General features: G+C 37.9%; 1 protein-coding gene across 1 annotated transcript in view; it reads left to right on the top strand.

Annotated features, from left to right (window-relative positions):
- epb41l4a (erythrocyte membrane protein band 4.1 like 4A) overlaps nt 1-18,167 on the top strand; it is a 44,690-nt gene that overhangs the window by 10,985 nt on the left and 15,538 nt on the right. Inside the window, exons 2-10 of the mRNA XM_046861402.1 lie at nt 6,617-6,721; nt 9,000-9,051; nt 9,184-9,262; nt 9,410-9,507; nt 9,673-9,793; nt 15,984-16,071; nt 16,162-16,250; nt 16,567-16,630; nt 18,000-18,091. Of these exons, the coding sequence (XP_046717358.1) occupies nt 6,617-6,721; nt 9,000-9,051; nt 9,184-9,262; nt 9,410-9,507; nt 9,673-9,793; nt 15,984-16,071; nt 16,162-16,250; nt 16,567-16,630; nt 18,000-18,091 (788 nt within the window). The remainder of the gene's footprint in view (nt 1-6,616; nt 6,722-8,999; nt 9,052-9,183; nt 9,263-9,409; nt 9,508-9,672; nt 9,794-15,983; nt 16,072-16,161; nt 16,251-16,566; nt 16,631-17,999; nt 18,092-18,167) is intronic.

Genomic DNA, 18,167 nt, shown 5'->3' with positions numbered 1-18,167 from the left:
TGTGTGTGTGTGTGTGTGTGTGTGTGTGTGTGTGTGCTGATCTACAGAGAATTTTGCAGCTTTTACAGCCATTAATTGGAGACATGTGTGGGTGGCAGTCCACTTAGCAATTAAGTGCAAGTGTTTTTATATACAGGTTATAGTTCTTTTTCTCCCCGTGGCTATGTTTAATGTGCACTCTAGCACGGGTGTTTTTCACTGCTCTCCACTGTTTGTCTGTCCTTGACAGCAGTGTTTTTGGACTGCATTTATTTATTTATATTTGTATACAGGAATAAATCCCGAATGTTTATACTGGTTTTTATACAAATCAACTGCCAAGGTTGGACTGTTGATTGTAGGGCATCTGAATTGGGCTTTTTAAAGCATTTCAGCACGTAATTTGGTAACTTTGTAGATGGAGATGCCTCTGGATGGATTATTCATACATGTGGATGGTTTCTTTTGGTAACATCAATCATCATTGCCCACAGAAGCTTATAAAGCAGTTATGCTATTGCATAGATTTTCTATTGATAGTTACTTAATTCCTATGAGCCCATTTTTGAATTTATCAATTTGATTGGTCAGAAGGTTTATTTTAAATGTTATTATATTCATTTTAATTAGATATTACCACAATTCCAAAAATGATTAGCAAATCTCATAAATCCATATTTTATTTACAATAGCACATTATATATACATATATATATTTACAATGTTTAAAGTGAGAAAATGATCCATTTTAAGGTCATTTTGAATTTGATGACAACAAAAATTATTTTTTTTTGTAAAAAGAAACAGCTTGGCAATGAAATAATTAGGCTCATTAGCAGAAGGTAAGTAACATGATTGTATATATCTGTGTTTCTCAAACATTTTGTAGCCTGGTGCTGCTTCAACTGAAAAATTATTTACTAAATGATGTGAACCAGTTTGTCTTAAAGATGCTTCACAACACTGATTGTAACTATAAATGGACAAAAAGTGTATTCATTATATAAAGTAAGAATTGTAATCAGTGTGAAATCTCTGTGGTGTAAGAGACATGCATCACTAACACATGCATCACTTTTGTGTCAGACGATGTCACATTACCTCATTGTAGATTAAGTTCCTCTAACAGCACGGCCCAGAGGGTTTTATTCCTTACTTACGGGGCGCAATTTTCCAGTCAATGTTCCCGAATATGGCGTGTGGAACATCTGCTGATGAGGATCTCACAATTTTCACACACACACAGCAAGGGTCATCAACACACCCCTGCAGCCAACAGCAGCAGATGGTCCAGTCCCCTCCTGTAATGACCTTGTTGCCATAGGGACAGGGGGCATGGGAAGTTAAATGTTTTCAAGAACATTTTAAATGAATCTCTTCCCTCTTGACACGCCCCCAAACCGCTGCCCCCGCCGCACACACACACTCACACACACTCACAAACACAGCTTGTTAAATGCTCCCTAATTCCTGCTAGCCACAAAAACAAACACAAAGACCAACCTTATTAGCTCTGTTTGTCATGTATCTATTTTATCACGCTGCTCAAAAGATTTTTAAATAAAGTACACCATATAAAACAAGTGCTAATGCTCAGCTGACAAAGTGTGGTAAGTCGTGTAGTCGTGATGAGCTTTACTTTAAGCATTAACACTAGATTATGAAGATTATAAAGCAACTGATCAGAGAGGTGTACATTTACAGTTTTTTGTATTGTGGAATAAAAAAGGAGAACACCTGAGAATGTTTTCTTGCTAGTGGGGCACCTGGGGATTTCCTGTACAGGTGTTACTTTGAGTCACTGTGCATTGATACACACAGAAAAAGAAAAGTTGCAAGCGTATGTCGTAACAGAGAGACACAGTGAGTCAGAATGAACTGTGCTGTTTCTCAGGAATTGATGCTGCAGCACCTTAATGACTTTTAGTTCGTCCTCCAATGCATGACTGCCTGTTCATCTTTAGGATTTGCACACTGACTTGTTCTACTACACCGTACTTATTAACCTGCTTCCTTAAAGACTTCGAATTTGCTTGGACAACGATGGACAGAACTCCCAAAATCCACTTCCACACCCTTTCTCTCAGTTTACTAATCACACTCACCCGCCAATACTAAATCTGTACCAAATAGCATTCAGGTTGGTTCGAACCAGTACCATGTTGCAATTTTCGACTCACGTGCTACAACATAAATCACATAATTGAGCAACGTGTCACTTCATGCTTGCGATGAGCAGTAGTAGAAAATTATTCTTCGGGCAATTTGTCATGAAATTGTTATAAAAACGAGACAAAAAAACGAGACAAATGCAGCAAGGAAGTTTTGAGCATTTACAGATCAATAACAATCACTAGAAAAGGCATAACAGAAATGTTTAAATGAGGATAACTAGACAATTTACTGTTTCTGCAAGAGTTAAGATCAATTGTGGTGTGTTTGTGAGATGTTGCTGTTTGTCTAAAGTTAAATTTTTACAAATGCTCTAGAGAGATTTGTATACAAAAAAATTTTAGCACTTTATCCTTAGGATGCGAATATGTTTAAGGGAAAGTACTACTTAACTGAGTAAGAAATATGACAGTAATGGTTCAGTTGATAATTACCTAATCATAGAAATGATTAGGTTTACACGTGGTGTATTCTACCACATAATGCCATCTGCCCATGCTCAGAGAGCTCACACTTGGCGTTAACAGAAGGAAGATTGTTGTAGTTAATTAATCCTCTTTGTGACTCTGGGACGTCATGCCACAGTCAGGATTACTGTTCACTTAGCTTTTGATTTTATCCTTTTTCAAGGATCAACACTTTGGCAAAATGTAGTCGTTCTCCTGGCCCGAAATCTCACTAATTTGTCTTATAGATCTTAGCAATTGACCAGTGATCCATCTTGTTCTGTAGAAGTCACTTCGATTTGGCACTCGAATTCAAAATAATTGGAAATTAATGGGACTTTAGTGGTGCTTACTTTAATTAAGTTTGAGTAATTAAGCATTTGAATGTCACATTTGCCTGAAATAAATTATTAAAACCAAATGTGAAATACAAATACAGACAATTTAATTGTCTATAAATTAAATGTGTGTGTGTGTGTGTGTGTGTATATATATATATATATATATATATATATATATATATATATATATATATATATATATATATATATATATAATATTTTGTTAAATAATTTATATATATAATTTTTAGTTTGTTTGTTTATTTTTTGCCAAACACTTTTTTAGCCAAACACACAAATGTAATGGCCAGAGTTTAGCCAGGTTCAGGGTGGGGGGCAGACTGTATTGCAGTAAGATTATTAATTAATTAAGAGATTTTTAATTAAGAATTTAAATATCTAATCTTGATTACGCAAACTACTTATTTAGAATGTGTTGCTGTTTGATCATAGATTTGGCACTATATATTGCTGTTTTACAATACACTAATAGCAGTAATGACAGTAATGATGATGGCAGTAAATTTACAACACTATAAAGTCCCACTAAGCTGCCCTGCCAGGCACAAATGCCCTCAAAACTACCCTCATGAATGATGATCTTTCTTAGAACTCTAATAGCCGTGGCGGCTGAGTTGTCCTATATGCAGAAGTTTATATAATTATTTTAATTTATTCATGCATCTAACAAGCTAAATAACTCACTGTACTCTAATACATTATATTCAACTCTTTTGTTACATGCCTGTCCACTCCTATGGTCTTTTTAATGAATTAGTTTCTCCATATTCTAAAAATTATTATTTTCCATTGTACTATTTTAATGAAAATGCATTTCTAATTCAGTTACAAACTAGAACAGCACAAAATCTCTTTCGTCAAAAGAGAGTAGAAATGGAAAATAGCATGACTAAATACTCGGAAGCACATTTCCTCCACAATTATTCTCCGCCCGGTGTTGTTTTTGCAGCCCCACCCCATTTTGACCATCTGCATTGCCTTTATCAGGGAGAGAGATATGGCAGGAATGTAGGGAGCAGGTTGCCAGTGTCAGTCTGGATACTTACTTTCTAGCCAATGAAGTAGAAAGGACTCATTTTCAGCCGGAGCCCCTCTGGCCTTAGAGGCTTGAGTTACACGACTGACAACAACTAGGGTTACAGCACTGCACATCAGTGCTACTTCAGGGCCGCATGGCTGTTTTGGCTTTTGGTTTGGAGTCTTAGTCTCAGAGCTGGTATCTTTTGTAGACATGTAATCTGATACACTTTCCACACTTGCGTATGCAACCATTTCTGTGCTCCAGATTTGAGAGAAGTCATTTCAAAGAGCTTGAATCTTGCAGGCAACAGTTGTAGTAAAGTACCAGACACTCTAGCCAACACTAAAATAGCTGAACCTGCAAGACCGGATTGCCACCAATGCACTTAATGTCTTGAGTCATTACCTGATCACCTGGAGTTTACTGCTATGGGCTTTACTAAGTAATGCAAGCCAGAGTGACGCATTGTGTGGCACAGAGAAAGAGAGAGCGAGAGAAAGAGCGATCGAGCAGCATAAGAACAACCTCAGGGGCAGATACCAGTTACTGTTCAAGTTTCAGATGGTGTTATCGAAGCCAACATGTGTCATAAGTGGCTGCTATATAACAAACTAACAGCAGTATCACATGAAAAAGATGTCTTGCTATATGATATCACTGACACATATGACATATTTTAGAACAAGGCTTTTAGTTAAAGAAAAAATATTTGCGAGATTGCTTTCTTCTATTTGGATTCAGATGATGTATTTCAGTTGAGAGAGGGAAAAACAAGGGAAATTTGTGAACAAGTATTTAATAAAATGTGGTAAATGTCTAAAAAAAAGTCTAAATTGCAAATGGCCAAAAACTGTATAAAATGAATGAAAAGGGCGAGAGACTTATGGCTGCATGAAGCCTCATGCTCGAAACCTACCAGTGACGAATTACACATCCAGAACTGTTTCTGAAGACTTTTCAATTAAGCCATAAAAATCCCTCAAGAACAGCAAAAACAAATTCATCATAGTATATAACCTATACATTGTCTAAAGGATTTTATGGGCCATTAAGCTTTCAGGCACATCACAGGTAATGATGACAGCTGTCTTTGTTCCTGCTGGGATTAGGAAGAGTGCCAAGTGCCTCTCTGTGTCATGTTCACACTACTGCTTTTTGCAGAGACTGAGAGACAGACGGGTTGCCATGTTAGGGTTAAAAAAGCTTTACGATATCGTCTGATTTAACCGGATAATTAGGTATACTATAGTGTAGCTAAAGAACACTGATAGCAGTTTAACTGGTCATAGGTGCAGCTGCTTACGCATTTCATCTGTCACATTTCTATTACACTGCAACATCTGCGGTCTCTTTTAAAGGCATTCTCTCATCCTATTTAAAAAAAAATAAATAAAATAAAATTTCATGCTGGCTACATTGTTGACTAAAAGGACTAAAAAGGACTAAAAGGTGAACATAATGCAATTAAATATTTAGTCATTTGATTTGCTACTAAGTTTCACCAAGGTTGATTAATAATGTAGCGAAACTAACCACCTGTGAGTATTAGCAAACATCTATAGTATTGTTTTCTATTTTTTACAGAGGAGCAAAAACAAATAGTAAGGAATGTGAAGCAAGAACACACAATTGATTTACCAACGTATTGCACAATAAATCTAGCCAAACAAAGCACATGTCCAGCCGAAGTCTGAAAATGGAAAACTGAAATGAAATATCGATTGTTTGCACAAACATTTTAGTTAGCGCATGCTGTTTTAGACATCCAGCCCACACACACCCTGCCATCTTTACATCCTGTTTCATCATCCAGACAACTCTCGTTCATGCGAACGTAACGTTCTTTTGTTGATTTGCTCAATAGCTTAAGACTTCGCACGTCGCATTTATCATATGTGCGGTTTGTGGTCTTGCTCAGTGTCAAAGCTGAACACAACGCCTCTCTCAGATAGAGATGAGATAATGGCATGTGATGACAAATGCAGCTTGTCACTGAGATTGCGGAATGAAGGGAACAAATCGTTTGAAAAATGTACTTTAATGTACTTCAAAGAATGTACTCTATTTCCCTGTCAAATTATTATATGAAGAATAAAACAATAGGGTTGTAGAAAAACAATCAAAAACCAACAATATATTTTTTTACCACCAATACATTTTTTACTTAATGTTGTAGAACCTTCTGGTTATCACTACAAACGTGATCCCACACCACCTCTATTTGTTGACAACATCTCAGAAATGCACAATGATCTCTTAGGAACCGCTGGCACTGGAAACTCCTTCTATTGATGTTTAAACATCCCCTTATGGAAAAGGTCAGATATCATTCTAAATAATATCACTTCTATGGTTACATTCCCAGAAACTTGTCTGTATACATCTGCATCGAAACATTAACAGCTCAAAGGACATTTAATATAACATAGAAGGTGATATTATGAGGTTTAAAAAGAGGAGGTGTACCAGTCATCAAGGCAGATCATCAAAATAATAATAATAATAATAATAATAATAATAATAATAATAAAAGAAACAACTCAAAACAAGGGGATGCAAACTTTCTCTGCAATTTATTTATTATAGGCCTTTTGTTCATGAAAAATGAGATTTGATTTGATCACGTCTCTCCACAGAAATCCACCAAGGCCTCTACGGTGCTGGAATACGTGTTCGGCCATGTCAACCTTTTAGAAAGCGACTACTTCGGTCTGCGCTACTGCGACTGCAGCCATCAGACAGTAAGTACCGACATCCCACAACACCTCATCCATGTTCCTGTGCAGAGATTCTGTATCGTTTTTCCCCGAAACTTTTATATACTCCATAGAGGGATGGGTTTACAAAAAACAAAACCTGTGCACAAAAGGTTGTTTTAAGAAGTGAAGAGTGATGGTGTTTGCCCGGGAGGGTCTAAATGCCAGACAAGGTGATGAAAGAGTCGTAAAAGGAAAACAAGACAGTAATTTTTCCATAACCTCCTTCCAATGCAGATGTGAAATGTTTCTTTTCGCGCAGAGCCAGGGTTTCAGGGCTTGTCTTCCTAACCGTCGTTTTGTCTTCCAAATTTATTGCAATTTTTGCTGACACAGCATCGACGATGGAAAAAATAGCAATTAACGAAACGAGACGTGATACCAGTGTGCACGTGTTGTCAGGCTCTCACATTGGCTCATGCGGTTTACATGAGTTCATGACACCTCTATCTAGCCATTGCAATGAAAAGAGGAACCAAATGGGGGGTCTGCTTTTATTTAACAATGTCTTTTAATGATGCTATTATTCCATAAATATGTACCCATTCTTGATCCAATAATTGGAATAACGGGAAGAAGGTTTTTCAGACACTGGACTGCAAAAAATGTCTTCTTGTAATTTTTCTTTTTTCTTTTCATAAATTGTGTTGCTGCCATTTTGTTTTCTATTTGCATAAATCAGAGTGCACTGGGAGACACCAGCTGTAGCAGCATGATTATTAGATAACATCAGCCAATTCAATTAACTTATTCTAATTTCATCATGCCCAGCAGTAATTGACCTCCCTCTGCATGCAGAATGCTCATGTAAAGGATAGGGGGAGATGGGGATTTTTTTTTTTAATGGAATCCCCTGTGTGTAATAAAGGTTTAAATATTTTAGGCACGTTCATTCGCCTGCACAGAACAAAGTCACTCCACTAGACTAGGAGTGTAAGACAGAATCACAATCTGAATAGTGTTCTTAATATTCATAGCTGTATTTTCTTCCAAAATGGGCGTGGCTTAAACCAAGAGAATTTTTTTTGTCAACTAGTCGTCAAATTTCAACCACTGCAACTCTGATGAGCAGTTATGATGAACTGATTATGGATGTTAAAGACAGGTTAATGAATGTGGTCATTATTTGAGCTTCCTGTCAGACTGAATGAAAACAAACGTTTCTCCATGAGACGTTCCTTCTTTTGAAACAAGCCTGCTCAGCTTTTCTGATCCGACAGTGCGCATCTGTTTAATATGTAATACAGTGGTCCCCCGGAACTCGCAGGGGTTACGTTCTAAGACCCACCCCATTAGGTTCCAATAATCCGTGAATTTTGGATGCAGCCCCTATGCCTTAGTGAATTCATCTAGATATTACACCAGTAAGTTGGTTCATTTTTAATGCATATTCAACAGAAAATGTGAAGTAATAAACATAAATGCTTTAGTTATCACTTAAACTCAATAATACAATCATGTGTTTTAAAAGTTTTTATGACATTTGTTAGTGAATAGTTATTCCTAACGTTCCTGAACATTCGGTCCCGCTGCAGATTCCCGCGAATTTTAAGATAATCCGCCACTTGCTCTTTGTTAGGTTCCAAATGAGAACCCGCGGTTTTCCCAAGCCGCGGGTTCCGAACCGGGAACGATCAGAGGTTGACTGTACATCGAATTTCCGACAAAAATAGACCAGCATCGGCACAATGCGTCCTGTTAAGCGTTTAAAACACATTTAAGACACATCATGTGCATTCTTTAACCTCTAAGCGGCATGCCGTGACCTGCCACCTCTTCATCTTTTATTGATGCAGTCAGTAATGACTCTTATACAGAATTTTTAACAAGCCTGTTTTACAGTCCTGTATTAAGAGGCTTCGTATTATGCCACTGCTTGCATGACTGAACATCTCTAGGAGCTCACAGTCAGCTTAGCACTTGGGAGTTTAATACACTGACTCTTTTTATTTCATGAACAAAAAAACCCCTCAGACAGGCATGCCACCTATTACAACGGCCTGTATACGCTGTGTTCACAAGTTACCTCTACCTACAAACAGTAATGCGGCTGTGCTTTAGCAATAATATATAGCACAAGTGGTACTTCAGGACCAGGGTCAGTATCCTGTGTGCTAACATGTAATGGATATTATATTGAGTATTGAGTCATCATATCACTTCTAACATCTCTCTCTCTCTCTCTCTCTCTCTCTCTCTCTCTCTCTCTCTCTCTCTCTCTTTCTCTCATTCTCTCTTTCTTTCGCTCTATTTTTTTTTTTAGTATTGGCTTGATCCGATAAAAACCCTGGCAGAACATAAAGACCTTATAGCAAGTAAGTAGAACTTTATCATATATTAATAATGCAATAAAGTGACATCTGGAGCTTAAAATTGCCTTTTGTTGCTTTTGTCAATATGAATAGCAGAGATTCTAGAAAATCGTATTTAATATCTTATTTTTGCAGCCGGCCCACCGTACACGCTCTACTTCGGCGTGAAATTTTATGCCGAGGATCCATGCAAACTGAAGGAGGAAATTACAAGGTGTGTTTCTGTGTAACATCTGATAGCACAGTAGCTAAAGGGAAGAAATATAAAAATTACAGAAGACTATAGAATTGGATATTGGGTAGTGCAGCGTGTGTGTGTGTGTGTGTGTGTGTTTGATGTGGTTTAATTTTCTCGTGTCAGGTATCAGTTCTTCCTTCAGATAAAGCAGGATGTTCTGCAAGGGAGACTTCCATGTCCTTTCAATGTCAGTGCACAGATGGCAGCTCTGGCGATCCAGTGTATGTATAAGTATTAGCTTTTTGCCTCCTTGTTGGATGCCGAAGCCCAGGTTTTAAAACTCATCTGCATCTTCATGTGCTTATACTTATTACTGTATGATATGTGCACATATAACCGTTATTTTAGACCCCCTAATCTACATGATTGATTTTTGCCTTTTTCAGCTGAGCTTGGAGATTATGACCCGTACAAGCACATGCCTGGCTACGTGTCAGAATATCGCTTTGTTCCGGACCAGAAGGAAGACATGGAGGACGCCATTGAGCAGATTCACAAAACACTAATGTAAGAGTCTGTAGAAACCACATTAGCTGTTTAGAGGACTGTTAGCCTTCAGTTGTGTCTCAAATAGCATGTGATAGCGAGTTCATCCTGGGATAATAGTCAAAAACTCACGATGTATGAAGTGTGGACTGTTGGACTCATTTGTAACAGAAGGGGCAGATCCACAGCATGATATTTTGACTTCATGACATCTAAACACAGCTATACAAGAAACTCATTCATACATAACTATTTAAGACAAACATTTTGGGGTTGTCACATGTGGATGGCTCATGATCTGAGGTTGCCATGTTGTAATGATGTAAATGATGAGTATTTATTCGTACATGAAATGTTTCCAACTTATAAAAAACCACTTACTGTATTCTGGGGCACAAAATAAAAATAGAGAAACAAGTAAAGGTTCAGTAAAGAACATACTTTTTTCTTTTTTTTTTTAATAATGACATGTTTTGCATAAACCTGCACACACTTAATACCACACTTAATCATGCATTTAAACATAGTGCATATTATTTCTCTGACCATAAAATCTCCTAAAATACATTGATAAGACAGCTTTTGGAATAAATCTAATATAAAAACATACCACAGGTAGCATAGTTCAGCCTATCTCCTAAACTACAGCAAGTTTACAATGTTTACTAAGATGTGGAATGCGGTAATTACAACTCACACCATCCACCATATACTGTGCACCTAACATCATTAAATTTCCCTCTCAAAACGAGATACACATCAGTTCCCTGTTTCTCACATTCGCTCTGTTATCAAGAACATGTGTTTACAGTGTTCACAGGTTAGCAGGTCCTACAAAATTGCCACTGGAATGTTGTTTGAAGCAGAATCGGGGTTCCTCCCTCCAGTCACAGCCCACAGCTTTCTAATGAGAGCTAGAACTCAGACTCAGTTGCTCAATGAATGTTATAAGTTGCAGGAAAGGTCACGTAACTAAGGAGTGCATGTTTGTGGTTGTGTGGGTTGACCTTTTTTTGGTAGCAATGATGATTTTTGACTTTATGAATATAAAAACTCTAGTGTCACTCTCTTGTCAACCTGAAAAATAAGACTTATAATGAGATACTTGAACATTCCTCTCTCCTCTATCACGTCACCCTAGCGACCCTGGCCAATCATGGGTATCTATGAGCTAATGTATTTAAAAGAAAGCAGATAGCGCTTTTCCTCCATGTGTGTGTGTTCATACACACGACCTTGTGAGTCAGAATGCGCATTAGTCTGAATAAAATGGTGTTGACTGCTTTAATGATGCTTCTCCCTGATGTTAGTAGCTGCTGTATAATAGGAGAGACTTGGCTATGATTATCTTGAGTATACGCTTTATAGCTGCATTGCTAAAGAGCTAAAGAAACACCCATCCAAGTATTGACCCGAACATGAGAGTTCCTGAGGAGAACGAATGCAAGAGCTGTCACATGATTATGTCTAAGTGTTTTGTCTTGTTCACCTTCTAATGCGGGAGTACTCAACATCAGCACAGCGCATTGATTTTCTTGCTCTAAGCCGCCAAACAAACCTGGTTATTTTGATCAAGAAGAACACGTATCTGTGCTGGAGGACTGGAGTTCGATACGTTGAATCTCACATTAGAGGGAATTGTTATTCAGCAGTGCACTCAAAGGGCTGGGATTCACATATGCACAGCTTAACTTTTAAGAATAGGGATTAAGGTGATGGGCTTGATAAATCCCAGCACTGACACTGTGAGAAAGTGTGTAAAAAAAAGGATAGTGACTTAGAGCAGCACAGAATCGCTAGTGCAGGGCAGTTATTCGAATGTCATACAATCCAATAAAACTGTGGGATAGATGGTGACATGCATTCGTTTAGGAGTCTGAACATTTGTACACATTTCTGTACAAGAGAGGTCCAAACTTTTTTTAAAGGCTTCTTTTTCGTTCAAGAGAGGTTAAATGTTTGTTCAAGAGATGTTCAATATTTGTGCATGAAAGTGATTAAACAATTTTTACCTGAGAGAACTGAATTTTAGTGACAGGAAGGGAAGTGTTAATTCAGCATAAGCACAGGTTAAGGTGTTGGACTTCTGATCGGAAGGTTATGAGTTCAAATCCAAGATTCACCAAGCTGTGGCTACTGGATCTTTGAGGAAGGATTTTAACCCTTAAACGTGCAACAGTATAAATTAGATCACTCTGGATAACAGTGTCTGCCAAATGTGTGTGTGTGTGTTTGGGAGGGTGGGGGGTGGTCCACAGTACTTTCTGCTTTAAATCTGGGAATACAGAAGACATGCCTCTCAATTCAGCCTCTTGTACACAATAGCACACATACAGAATATTAAGAACTGAATCTAGACAGTGATGAACGTTGCTGTACGGATTCTCATTAGCAAGTGCATGACTGTGCTTAGGAGAGCTTTAAACTTTATAAGACGTGTTCCGCGAGTCGTTAATTTGATCACGTGACAAATGCGTGCAGGCAGGGACATGGTCATGGTCTGAGTCATCTTTGTCTTATTCAGCGCTTTGATATGAGTCACTATGTGTTTGTTTGTGTGATTCATGACTGTCACATTGGTCTTGCTGCTAGTACTTGAGTTTCCTCTCCAACTCTGTAAATTGCCTTCAGTTTTGAATCATTACCAGCATGCTGCTATTTCTTGGGCATGCCGTGAGGAGTTAATCTGCCGCACACGATGGGAAATCGGTCAGAAGGGATTGATTTCTCTTCGTTCAGCATCTCGGTGATAGATGAGCTGACACTACATGAGTTCCTTTTATAGGAAAGTGGAAAAAAGAGAGAGTAAATTTAGTGAGGAAGAATTGGAGACGATATAGTGCGATGAAAGGCAAAAAAACAATACAGGAGTAAAAAGCAACAGGATCTGCCCCAGTTTGACACCCATTTACTGTAGCTGTAGTAATTGAGACACAATTTATGCCATTTCATTTCGTATTCATTTCCAGCAGAGAATATGTCTCAAGCCTTGTTTCGCAGTCAGATGAAAGCTTAATGAAAGGGACAAGCGGAATCCCTGCAGCGGCAATAAATAACAGGGCACTTACAACAGGGGATCTGCAATCATCTGCTGCTCCACCCAGCCCCACAAAGCCTCCAGCAGCCTGCTCACAGAGGGGAAATTCACACTGCAATCAACCGCAAAGCACTTTAAGGCAAAGGATGTAATTTTTCCTGCATATGGTCTAGTATAAGGCAAAAGCATTGAGGGCGAAACTATACATATGGATTACACAATAGCGTTAGCTTGGCCGTTACTTACTATGTGCTTTTACATTCTGACCAGGTAAAATGGCTCCTTGGTTATGTTGCTAATAAAATAAAAACAATTGAGATCATACAGATATTACAATTTGCAAGGTATGATGTAATTTCCAACTTAACTTCAAACCTGGACTCCTCTAACGTTAGTGATTTTTCTAACATTGATAAGTTTCTTCAAAATTGTAATAAGTATGTCCAGTGTTTTATGATTAACTGATCTAAAGCTAATACTGCTGCAATCTAATTTCACTGCACGGCCACCTTGATTTGACGGCACTCCGTAAAACAGGGAATGAACTGGTAATTTCATATTGAGAGTATGTTTGCAATGGTTTTACCAATTGTAAACACACCCTTTACGTAATAATTAGCTTTTATGGGGAAGGCTTTCCACTAGATTTTGGAGTGTTTATGTGGTGATTTATATTCATTCAGCCACAAAAACATTAGTGAGAAAAGGCACTGATCTCATGCGATGTCAGGTGGGGTGCAGTCAGCATTCCAGGTTATTCCGAAGGTGTTCAGTGGGGTTGAGTGCAGAGCTCTGTGAATGACACTTGCGTTTTTCCAGTCTACAGACACTACAGTGTATCCGGAAAGTATTCACATTCCACATTTTGTTTTGTTACAGCCTTATTCTAAAATGGATTAAATTCATTATTTTCTTCAAAATTTTACAAACAATACCACATAATGACAATGTAAAAAAGTTTGCAAATGTATTAAAAATTAGAAAAAAACACGTGTACGTAAGTATTTACAGCCTTTGCCATGACAAAGGTGCTTCCTGTTTCCACTGATCGACCAGTGTCGAGGTCTACAGATCTGGGGAAGGGAACAGAAAAAATTCTACAGCATTGAAGGTCCCAGTGAGCACAGTGGCCTCCATCATCCATAAATGGAAGAAGTTTGGAACCACCAGGACTCTTCCTAGAGCAGAGACGCCCGGCCAAAATGAGCAATCAGAGAGAAGGGTCTTAGTCATGGAAGTGACCAAAACCCCCGATGGTCACTCTGAAAGAGCACCATCGTTTCTCTTTGGACAGAGGAGAACCTTCCAGAAGAGCAACCATCTCTGCAGCGCTCCACCAATCAGGCCTGTATCGTAAAATGGCCAGACGGAAGCCACTCATGGGCACGACAGCCCATCTGGAGTTTGCCAAACGGCACCTCAAGGACTCTCAGACAATGAGAAACAAAATTCTCTGGTCTGATGAAGCAAAGATTAAACGATGTTTGAGGGAAACTGGCAAATAACATTCCTACAGTGAAGCATGGCGGTGGCAGCCTCATGCTGGGGAATGTTTTTCGGCATCATGAACTGGGAGACTAGTTGGGATCGAGGAACAGATGAATGCAGCAATGTACAGAGACATCCTTAATGAAAACCTGCTCCAGGGTGCTCTGAAACTCTGATTGGGGTCACGGTTCATCTTTCAACAGGAAAAATGTCCCTAAACACACAGCCAAGATAACAAAAGTGTGGCTACAGGACTCTGTAAATGTCTTCGAGTGGCCCAGCCAGAGCTCAGAACTGCATGAAATGGATTAAACATCTCTGGAGAGATCTGAAAATGGCTGTGAACTGACGCACCCCATTAACAAGATGAAGCTTGAGAGGTTCTGCAAAGAAGAATGGCAGAATCTGCCCAAAAATAGGTGCCAAGCTTGTAGCATCATAATCAAAACGATTTGGGGCTGTAATTGGTGCCAAAGGTGCTTCAACAAAATATTAAGCAAAGGCTGTGAATATTTATGTACATGTGATTTTTGTTTTGTTTTTTATTTTAATTAATTTGCAAAGATTTCAAACAAACGTCTTTCATGTTGTCATTATGTGGTATTGTCTGTAAAATTTTGAGGAAAATAATGAATTGAATCCATTTTGGAAATCCATGTGGAAAAAGTGAAGCGCTGTGAATACTTTCCAGATTCGCTGTGAATTAGTGGGATTGGATAGAGATGTGCAACCCATGGCTTTGATAGCACACTTTCAGTATTCACTATGCTACAGCGCTGTCATTGTAATTTAGCTTAAATCCCTTCGAAAACAGGCAATTTACTTTTACTTTTAAATTGTTAATGGCCCATGAAGGTTTTTTTTATAGATAAATATAGAAGCATTAACATTTAGTCTGGATTCTTCACTTCCTCGCACCTCACTACTTTTTCCACCGCCCAGACAAAACAACATCCTCACAGCGGGATTGTGTAAACGTAATAGTCAAGTCATCCACGAACCCCCTGGTCTGATGCATTTGTGTCTGGCAGCATTATTTAGAGAAAGATATTTTAACAATGGCCAATCTTTGTCCGTCTGTTGATCAGTAATAGGAGGCACACATCCGCAAACTGCTGGTTAGGAAATATTTTTTAAAGGAATGCTAAATATTTCTGGAGATACAGTATATTTAGACTGGGAAATGAAGTTGTTAATAATTTACAGCTTGGGATAAGATTAAATAATGTTCTGCTCACCTTTGCTCAGTGGTGATGTTATTATTTAACATTCGATTTATTTTCATTTTTTCCTGAATTAAATTTTGAAACCACTTTGTTTAACATAAAGGAAGATTATACTATGGGGAATGTAGTTATAGCAAAAGAATGAATGACAGGGTGGTGTATTGTGTGCTGTATCGTGTGTAGTATAATTCCATGTGTTAGATTTTTCTCTATGCATTAAATCAAACTCAATGAGTCAAACGTGTGATTCTGCAGAAAATCTTTTGACCAGGTAGATTTCAGAATTCAGCACCACTTGAGATAACGAAAATTAGGAATCACTATAAATATTGCTGTGAACCTGTACAACAGGCATGCTTGCACACCGTGCTGGTAGAGATGTATTGATGTCTGTGATCCATGTTTAAAATTAATAACATAATAAGTTTCTACTTAGTAACAAGAGAGTTTCTCTGTGCAGGGGTCAGACGCCATCCGAAGCTGAGCTGAATTATTTAAGCATGGCCAAAACACTGGAGATGTATGGGGTGGACCTTCATCCTGTGTTTGTAAGGAGATATATTAATATTACAACATTTGATGTGTTTATTGTGTTTTATTGTTGTACATTTGGAATAACCTCACTGGTTTCATTTCAGGGAGAAAAACAGTCCGAATATTTCCTGGGCTTGACACCAGTTGGTGTTGTAGTTTACAAAAATAAAACACAAGTTGGAAAGTATTTCTGGTAGGTAAAGCTACTAGTAAAATATAAATTTAGATTTTAAAATTTGTTTCGTTAATATATATTTGTAAAACACTATGAAAGACTGCATTGCATGTTGTAGATAGGGATCTTTTTGGGGGGTTAGTTAGGAAGTCTCTTTGGTCCTTGAGCATTTTGTGAGATATAAGCTAGCCGATCTCATCTTTACTCTCAAACTGGCACCAAACTGGACTCATTTTCATCTCTCTGTGGAGGAAATGTATTTTTCTTTTATTCTACTCAGGAAGTCAAAGCTTGATTGTTAAATGAAAGCATTTCTATGTGTTTGATGTTTCAGGCCAAGAATTACAAAACTATTTTTCAAAGAAACCCAGTTTGAGCTGCGCGTTCTAGGGAAAGATGTAAGTCTCATTATTTTCAAAAAAGTGGACCAGCTAATGATACCTCTGTGTTAAACTGTTATGTACATTACCATGGAAACCAGTGGATTGCTGAAAGAATGACTTCAAATATACATATACGAACAAAAATCAACATTAATAGACAAGTATTCTTTATTCCAACAGGAGTTTTTTTTTATAACTTCTGTATGTTTTGATGCCATTCTAATAAAAGTATACTGGTTCCCATGGTAACACCTTCACATATTTGAATCGATCAGTTTGCTCATATATCATATATCATAAAACCCTGTTTTTCATAAGTCTTTGCATTTTGCTAATTTTACTTGCTCCTTCTGTGCAAATACAAAGAGTTTTATTTCTATCTCTGGAAGAAAAATGAAAAAAATTGGAACGTGATGGTCTCTCAGGCGGAGATACGAAGGCAGAGTTCAAATGCAGGACTGAAAAAAAACCCGATTATTGACCTGAGACTAGAACTACCCCCCAGGCCTCAAATGAGATTTTACAAAATTACTCTTCGAATGAAAGAGGTGCTTCCCTACGGAGAACATCCAATCTAGTGAAAATATGCTAATAAGGATTCACCAGGTCTTTTCAATTACTTTTATTGAGCAAAGAACCACAACCATGCACGATCAGCTCTAGGATTATTGCCGCCAAAGGAGAGGAGAGTGAGGAAAAAAGTTTATATAAACGACCTTATGGTTTTATCTCATAGCAAAGATATGATAGAAATGCAATCTTTACTGAAATGATCTCACAAATGTTGCCACACCTGCATTGTTCAAAATCATGAGGCCCAGAGGTACTAGACAACAGAGGCTACTGTTTAGATGATCCAGCAGATCAGGGGGTTTTGGCCTTGTCCAGAGCTTGAATTAGTTGTCTTTGTGACATATTAGTGTCGATTTTGAATGATCATTATAACGTAGTGGCAGAGGCGAACAGGTTTTAATTTAAATTTAATTTCAGGGCCTCTCATACATAACCAACCTTAAGTAGTTGTTGCCAAATTGTTATAGTTTTTGTCTTCTCTGATCATGGAGTTTCAGTTCCAAGTTCAAGTAGAATCCAACAAAATAAATAAAACTGTGTTTAGATACTCCAAATATACTTGTTGACATTTTATTCTAGATTAGAAGACTTGGTTACCTGAATATGGTGCAAAACTGTTTCAAACTTCTTCATTTTTTTGCCCTCACAATGGATGCAGGTATTTTAAGACATGACATGTCTCTGTAGCCACTGTCAGATTTTCTTTTGACTCTTTTCATTTGCGTATTGTGTAAATCGCCCTTATATCAGCTCATAAGTCATTCAATTCATAAATGAATTAACTTTTCTAATTGACATTTCCTTACTGCAGTGCAACGAGACATCGTTCTTCTTCGAAGCTCCCAGCAAGGCATCATGTAAAAACCTTTGGAAGTGTTGTGTGGAACACCACACCTTCTTCAGGTACGAAAGCAGTTTGCACTTTGACCTCTTTAAGCACAAATCAGGGGCCATGACATTTCTTTTGGTGGTTTAAGCC

Source organism: Silurus meridionalis, chromosome 11, assembly GCF_014805685.1.
Source record: "Silurus meridionalis isolate SWU-2019-XX chromosome 11, ASM1480568v1, whole genome shotgun sequence".
In the NCBI taxonomy this organism is placed as follows: domain Eukaryota; kingdom Metazoa; phylum Chordata; class Actinopteri; order Siluriformes; family Siluridae; genus Silurus; species Silurus meridionalis.
Note: the sequence above shows the minus strand (reverse complement) of the source record. Positions and strands in the feature narration are given on the sequence as shown.